Source organism: Euprymna scolopes, chromosome 24 (assembly GCF_053919585.1).
Source record: "Euprymna scolopes isolate OS-2025 chromosome 24, ASM5391958v1, whole genome shotgun sequence".
In the NCBI taxonomy this organism is placed as follows: domain Eukaryota; kingdom Metazoa; phylum Mollusca; class Cephalopoda; order Sepiida; family Sepiolidae; genus Euprymna; species Euprymna scolopes.
In genome coordinates, this window is record NC_136505.1 from 7,730,439 (window position 1) to 7,739,077 (window position 8,639).

The 8,639-nt window shown below is 33.1% G+C and overlaps 1 protein-coding gene across 1 annotated transcript in view; it reads left to right on the top strand.

Moving 5' to 3' along the window:
- The window catches only part of LOC145246576 (diacylglycerol lipase-beta-like), a 138,684-nt gene extending 131,161 nt beyond the window's left edge, over positions 1 to 7,523 (top strand). The window contains exons 10-12 of the mRNA XM_080108187.1: positions 100 to 241; positions 3,968 to 4,128; positions 6,347 to 7,523. Of these exons, the coding sequence (XP_079964313.1) occupies positions 100 to 241; positions 3,968 to 4,128; positions 6,347 to 6,512 (469 nt within the window). The 3' untranslated portion in view covers positions 6,513 to 7,523. The remainder of the gene's footprint in view (positions 1 to 99; positions 242 to 3,967; positions 4,129 to 6,346) is intronic.
- Positions 7,524 to 8,639: the final 1,116 nt, after the last annotated feature.

Sequence of the window (8,639 nt, forward strand, 5' to 3'; positions counted from 1 at the left end):
AGCTGAAGAAGAAAGTGTTATAAGCAAGTGTTTGATATGCACATATTTTCTGATTTTTTATTTTTGTTTTGTTTTCTTTTTTTTTTTTTTTTGTTTCAGCCGTAAATCAAGTGACTACAGCAAGGATTTCATTGTCTCTGCCTTCTATGGAGATGACATCATTCCAAGATTAAGTCTACAAAATATCGAAAAACTTAAAAACGAAATCGTTTTCTGTATTAATGCATGCCCCTTACCAAAGGTAAGTTTTTATTACAAACTTTATTTTGTGAACAAAAAAATAAACATAAAAAGAAAAAATCCTGGGTATAACCTGAGAATATATTTGGTGTCGAGCCTCCAATTTGAAAACTTTAAGGAGTTATTATTATACACAGACATGACAGAAAAGAATAGACAGTAAGATAAATATTTTTCTACTATAGTAGAACTGCAAGAAGGAAACCTCTTTGTCCTGCCAATATCAAGCCCAGAAAAGATTGGGCTCATGAGATGGAGTGCGAAGGAAACATAAATTTTGCCAAAAATGTTTCAATATTTCACGAAGGACTCCTGCCAATGTTCTCAAGTGGTAAAATGAACCAGGTTAACTATCTATTTATGGAAGACGTAGCTCCTTGAAACTCTGCTAGGGCGACACAACATTAGTTGAGTTAAAATGGGATATTAATAAATTTTGCTCTTTCAAGGGACATAATCGTGATACGATTTAAATCACAAGTAAGACAGACTCATCTCCCTTGGAGTATTTATAATAAAAACATTTTTTTTTTAATAATGGGCTCCATCAGATCTATCTACTCTCACGGTTTTTCCTTTAGGATTTTTGTTCACGATTTAGTGTACAGTTCTAACATTTTCTTGGGCAAAACTTGCGGAGAACGCTGTTTTACGGTTGTTTGAAAAATGAAACGGAAATTAAAATTTCGTTTTTTAATTTTTTTTTTTCAAACTGCTCCCCAAAGTCAAATGTAATCGAAAGAATAACATTCAACAATCGTACTTTATATATATATATATATATATATATATATATATATATATAAAGATTTTTTATAAAAATAAAATTTTATTAACAAAAACGAAATAATTTAATTTTTAAATGATAAAAGTCAATTTGATATTTTTTTTACACAAGTCCAACTCACCGTTCACATTGGAAATGTCTACTTTTACAGGTTATTGGGTATGCTTAAAATGAATACTCCCCCCTCCCCAGTTAAAAGCGGCTTTCAGAATAGACCCCCAACCTCCCCATGTTAAGTACCGCTTTTGGAATACCCCCCCCCCCCCAAACCATGTCATCATACCCGAAAACCTATAAAAGTTGAGATATCGAATGTGAATGGTGAGTTAGACCTAATGTAAAAATATAAGTTTCCGTTCCATTTTTAAAACAATCGTAACACAGAGCGTTCGCCGCAAGTTTTACCTTTTCTTGCCTATTTTTAAATATAACAAGAGAATCTTTTTTTTTTTTTTTTTTTTTTTGCCCGGCTGAATTGATATCCGTATAATTCGCAATTTTCAGTGTTCATTTTATTTTACTTACGACTTTGAAATAAATAACGTTCGATTTAGGAAACTAGACCAAGAACTGTCTGTGAGTATGTGGGTGGAGGGGTAGATGTTACTTTTCTAGAACATCAGAATTGCATGCAAAACATTTGGATGATTTGCAAGACTCCTTTTACAGCTGGTCAAGCTAAATATTGAAAGGGGGGGGGCATGTTGAGAATTAATTTGTTTCAACATTTCTAAAGGAAAAAAAAGTTATTTGCACCTCCTCCCCCCCTTGTGATTCCCTATTCCTCTTTAAGAATAAAAAATTTAAAATATAAAAAGGTTAACCTCACCATCTATGCTAATGTCAGTCCATCCAGTATTGTCAGATTTTATAAATATGTATTAGGTTGAGAAGAAGGTTCTTGTAGAATTTTTAATTTTGATTTCAAATGATGTATTTTCAAAAAATTTTCGTTATGATACCTTTATTTTATTTACCATTTTAAAGAAAGTGTTTCGCTTTATCTAATCGTTTGAATTACAATGATTTTAAAACAATTGTCTTTTTTTCAGAATATTGTATACAAGATAGAAAAAAGCAAATTTGCACAATTTTCTTATTTCAATTCAAGCTAGGCTGAAAAAGTGCTAAAACGGCTCGCGATATCAACAAAATGGTTAAGAAATTTTGTGTCACCGACAAGAGCCATCAGCCATCGGATGTTGACAACGATCAATTAGTTTGAAGCCAATCCATGCGCAACAACTGTTTGAGAACTTGCTTCTGCATTAGACGTAACATATGATGATTTCCAACCACTTGAGAAAGATTGGGAAGACAACAACAAAAAGATATTGATAAATGGGTGCACACGAATTAAACGACAATCAAAAGAAACACCACTATGGAGTGTCATCTTTCCTTTTATGCAACAGCAACACCCGTTTCTCAACCGGGTTGTGACTTGCAATGAAAAGTGGGTTCTTTATGACAGCCGGCGACATTCAGCTCGTTGATTATATGCCAACGAAGCTCCACGACATACCCTGAAGTCAGAGTTGCACAAAAAAAGGTCATGCTGGCTGTTCGGTGGTCTGCAAACGGTCTTATCCATAATATTTTTGAATGCAGACAGAACCATTACAGCGGAGAAGTACTGTCAACAAATGGGTGAAATGTATCAAAAACTTCAACAACACCCAGCATTAGTGAACAGAAAAAGCCCAATTCTCCTCCACCACAATGCCCGACCGCATATTGCTAAACCGACCCTGCAGAAGTTAAATGAATTGGGCTAAAAAACTCTGCCTCCTCCACCATATTCTCCAGACCTCTCACCTACTGATTACCACTTTTTCGAGCATCTCGACAACTTTCTGCGTGAGAAATGCTTCAAAATCTAAGCGATATCAAAAACGCCTTCAGCAACTTCATCGCTACCAGCATGCAAAAATTTTGACGTTCCTAGCATAAATACACTTGTTTTGGCAAAAGTGTGTTGATTCTAATGGTGCTAATTTCGAGCAATAAATTTTTCTTTGAATCGAGATATGTTCATCTGAATTTAAAAGTTAAATATCGCAAGAATTTCTTAACCTGATTGATCATCCAAGGGAGATAACTGTTGAGTAATATGAATTACAAACTCATGCATAAAACATAATTGTCTCCCTTGAACTGTAAATTTTCATTTGTTTGCATTTAGCATTTTTCCTGAGGTAATTTTTATTTATTTAGTTAATTTATTTCTGGATTGGAAAAAAAATGGCAAAAGTAATAAAAATAAGACTGGAACAGCTCATTAACAAAAAGAAATATATTATTTAACCAGTAACTATGTAGAAGTAAAGGAGAGAGTGAAAAACAGTGTGGAGAAAGAGGCGAATTTTGTGTTAAATTTTAAAATTTAATGGAGCACTGTTGTCATATTTGAGTTAGAGAATCCCATTTGAAATTCTTTATAATACTCGGTGGATGGTGGCGACCAGGCTGGCTATGGTGTTGTGGGAGGTCATGTTGGTGATGTTCTCGACATATGACCAAATAAAGTAGTTCAGTAGGTTCAGTTTGGGGGAGGAGGAAACCAATGGGAGAAGGGTGCAAAGTCCTAGCACTCCTTCTGAAACCAAACCTTGGTCTTTGAACTTGTGAGCCGGCACCAAATCCTGCTGCCACACCCAGGGTCTGCTAGCAGCTACCTGATTGCACTAGGGGATCACCACATGTTAAACTTAGAATGAACGTTGCTACGAATACCACAAGGTAATGTCATTGTAGTCATATCTGTGTAAGTCTATAAACTTCCAATGTTAATGCAGTTCTGTAATTTTCCAATGTTAATGTAGTTCTGTAATTTTCCAATGTTAATGCAGTTCTGTAATTTTCCAATGTTGATGCAGTTTTGTAATTTTCCAATGTTGATGCAGTTCTGTAATTTTCCAATGTGTTTTTCTTTTCTAGTATAAGATTTTGATGAACGGCTTACTGTGCAGTGATGAAATGTCAAAATGTGTGCGAAAGATGAGGGAAATCATGGCTGAACCTGGGGAACCTCTTCAACACGAACAACTTTATCCTCCTGGAGTTGTATTGTACGTCACAGACAACAAGATAGAAAACAAGTAAGTTAATATATTTTATTGTGAGATACCCTCAATTGTTAACCCTTTACGACCTGAATTATGATTGGAGATGATTAAAAAAAATATTTATTGATAATTTTAGTTTGTTTAAATGGTATGTGTCTTCAAACTGAAAAAATTATAAAGTTCAATAGTTAAACTACCACTGAGAATTTTTGCATTTCATAAACTTATCTTGATTATTATCCATAGTGATTGAAAAAAGTGTGTTTATGACAACTAACGAGATCCTCCATTCTGAGACAGATGGTGGCATACTGCAATGTACACAATAGACAGTTGCAATCTGGAGTTATCTGGTGTCTACCCAGATATGGAACTAATACGTACAAGGCGTGTTTGAATCAATTTCCACTTTATTTATGTTCGATGCTTCCGTTCAGTCTTGAAAGACAAAGGATACCGCCCTGTAAAAGCAGCTGCGCGTGTAATTATGAGGCAAGGTTTGCACAATCTGCAACCACACCTCTCCTGAATCAGTACTGTTTGAGTCCAGTGGCAAGGAGAAGACCAGGACGACTGGAAACAATACCGAGATAAGCAGAGAGCATATACAGAACCTGGAAGTCCCAAATGGTCACCCATTTAGTATTGACCAGGTTCAATGTTGCTTAACTTCAATGATTCAATGGGAACTGATGTGTCAGCGTGATTATGCCATCATATTCATTTATTTACAACTGAACAAATTAGTTCAACCAAGTCATAAAAGGGTTAATATATTACTTCCTACTTTTAATCATGAATAATAAAATAAATCTTGTATATTTAGGCAGCATTGTTTCATTTCAGCAAACATTGTTAAATGCAATAGCATTCTTTAGCTCGATCATATTTTTTGTTTTTTCAGTTTTTCAATTTTTCTAAAATATATATGAGAGACAGATAAAAAGAGAGGTTTATCGATTATAGTTCAACCCTTTTTAGTTATTTAATGCTGAAGTAAATACTGGATATGATTAATTGAACATAGGCTGTTATTTTTATCAATAGCTGGAAAGGGGATTATGGATTTAAAGTTTTCTCAGTGGTGCATAAATGACCACAATAGATTCCATATGATTTGGACTTAGTATAGGTGATATCATAAATAATTAATAAACATTAAGAGAATCATACACCAGTTTTCATCCTCTATATAAAATAATTCAATATTTGTGTGTCAACAGGACATTCTACTAAATTTCATTAAAGATTTAATTTTTTACAGGATCTAAAAGGTCACAAAGGGTTAATGATCTCTCTAAAATCCTCAAGTGCAATGAGTTCATCAGAGCACATTCCACTAAAATATCTGTAAAACAGACACAGACATGTAGCGCTGCAGCAATTGGACAGAGGCTAGAGCTTAGTTGACAAAGTGGGGCTTATCAGATTGAAAATTCTTTTATGGACCCTATCCAAGAAGGAAAGACTAGTGATAGATGCACCATCCCAGATGTAGCAACAATACTCCATACATGGACAAATAGTGGCCTTGTAGAGGTATAGGATACTCTCAGGTGTGATTAGTCTTCTAGCTTGATAGAGGGAATCCACCTTCTTTGCAGCAGCTTTCGCAATGTTTTCAATGTATTTGTTCCAGTTCATATTGCCCGTGAATGTTAGGCCGAGGAATTTGAAGGAAGAATTCTCAAGTAGGGTGTTATTTGTGATAGATAGTAATGGTTGGAGAAGCATCTTGTATATGGTAACCTTAGTAGATATACAACATTTGAGTTAGCAGATCCAAATCACAGTGGAAGATAAAAAAAAATTGAAATGATAAGAACTAACTTGAGAAATAAATAAGAACCTGCCCAAAGATAGGTTAGTTTGGAAGTCAATTTTTAAAAGCCGTCCAACACATGCCAGATGGAAAACTGGGCATTAAACTGAATATGATGCTGATTATGATTTATTTGTGCAATATGGCATATAAAGATGTACAGGTTTTTTTCTATTATATTTTCATAAAAATCAAAAACCTGCCTTTCATCAATTCCCACACTAATCTTTAGTTAATGTTGAAATCAATTTCTAAAAGTTGTCCAACACATGCCAGCAGGTAAAATGTTAAACCAAATATGATGACGATGATATACCTAATTATGATGACAGTGAACGCTGTTTTTACATGCCTATATCGATATATAATTGCATTCAACTATATCAAATCGAAAAAATGATTCTAAACTTGGTTTACCATTTATTTCAGATGTTTTGGAATATTCTCCTGTACCCAAGAAACTTGCAGTATGGAATGGTTCAACCCTGACCAATTTCAAATGATCCGCGTCAGTTCCAGTGTTGTTTCTGATCACCTTCCAGATGCACTTGATGATGCCCTCAACAGATTAGTTTTCACTCCAATCATAGTCTGAGAAAAACAATCTCTGGCATTCATTTCCTCATCATTATCATCACTGGAAATATTTTCATCATTCTTCATCCAATATGCAGCATCAGTAATATTCATTCATATTTGTAAATAATCCAAATTTTCATTTATATTACAAACCTATACATGAAAGATACCTGTCTCAGGATGGAAAGAATTAATTCCCCTAACAAAAACGTTGACTTAAGTTAAAACTTGCACTAAAGATGTCTTAAAAAGTAATTGAAATTCAGAGAATCTTATATAATGTCAAATGATTATAAATAAACTTCAATACAAGTCTGATACATTAAAAAAAAATCCTAAGAACTGAAATCTGAAGAATATTTAAAATTTCACAAGATATTGGAAGTACCTGAATGCTTATGAATGGTTTCCATTCCCTTTTTACAATAGCTAATTTTTAGACAACTAGCAACTATATTTAGACGACTAGCAACTATATTTAGACGACTAGCAACTATATTTAGACGACTAGCAACTATTTTTAGACGACTAGCAACTATATTTAGACGACTAGCAACTATATTTAGACGACTAGCAACTATATTTAGACGACTAGCAACTATATTTAGACGACTAGCAACTATATTTAAACGACTAGCAACTATATTTAAACGACTAGCAACAATTTTTAGACGAGGAGCAACAATATTTATATGGCTAGCAACAATATTTAGATAACTGGTAGCAAATAGTTAGGTGTCTAGCAGCAATATTTCAAAATTCATAATGATCAGTCAGTGTAGAAATAAATCTCACACACACATATAATCATAATTTGTATTTAATATAAACTGTATTTCCTGGCTAAACATAATGAATTTCTTAGCATGTGATAAAAAAAAACAACGCTATGAAAAATATTAATGCATGTAAAATTATAAGGTATTATTATAATTTGAAATTTTGATATTTCAAGCAGCCCTTTGCTCTTTATCAAAAATGTATTCTTTCATAAACAAAATGAATAAAAATGAAACAGTTATGAAAACCTGGATATTTTTAATTTTGTGCAGTCGTCGTTCTTTATCTTAATGTACGAGACAATCCAGGTAAATCTCTTTATCGATTAATCAGAAAAATCATTGGCATTCATTTCATTTTAATTACCATTAAGAACAAATGTTTCCTGCAGCCAACAGTTTCATTTCAAAACAAAAATTCTCCTAAGACTCCCACATTAAAGTTCAGATATAAACATGGAGGGAAGAGGGAGATAAAATTAGACCTGAAGGATGAATAAAGAGCTGTCCAAGAATATGTTCCTATTGACAATGCTTCCCCACAGGACAGTAGGGCAGGTCGATTTGCAACTTTTTTCAGAAAATCAGCATGGCACTGGTGATGATAGTTGGGATTTGATGTGATAAGAACATATACCAAAAATTAGATTCCCATCTTGAACAGAAAATTGAGCATTTAATTTTAAAAATCGTGTAGAAAAATGCTGAGAAATCTTTCATTTTCATTGTATTTTTCACAACACTGACTTTGAAATTTCATTATCTATATATCTATAAAAACAGATGTGTGTGCCACAGACGATTTCTGATTGGTTAATCCAATAATCACATCTCTTAAAAAACTATGGTTCCTACGCTCTTACCTTTACCATAAAATATTATGGCTTTATTTATTGTCCATCTTGGAAGGGTTTAATTTTTTCATAACTTGTTATTTATAAATTAAAAAAATATGAAACTTACACAATCTAACAATCCAACCTACGACATCACGACCGCCATTCTGGTGCTAGCCGCAAACACGTACACACAACATGAAAACAATGTTTTGAAAATCTAGCAAAAATTAATTTTCCTGAAATTTTTCAATATTTAAAAATAAATTATGCCGGCTGATAAAATTTTAAAACTTTTTTTTAAAGCTAGAAAGATAAAATTTAAAAATACTTATTTTCATGTAAAATGCGCGTTCACTCGTGGTCTTTTCATTTCGGGTTTGTATTACTGTACACATAGATTCGAAAAAGTTGTCAAAAAACAAATATATAACAAATAAATGTTATCAAAGGCAAGATAAGTTACTTTTCTACCAAACTGGATATATTTTTCGTGTTTTTATTCAATGTAACATATTTATTCAGCTC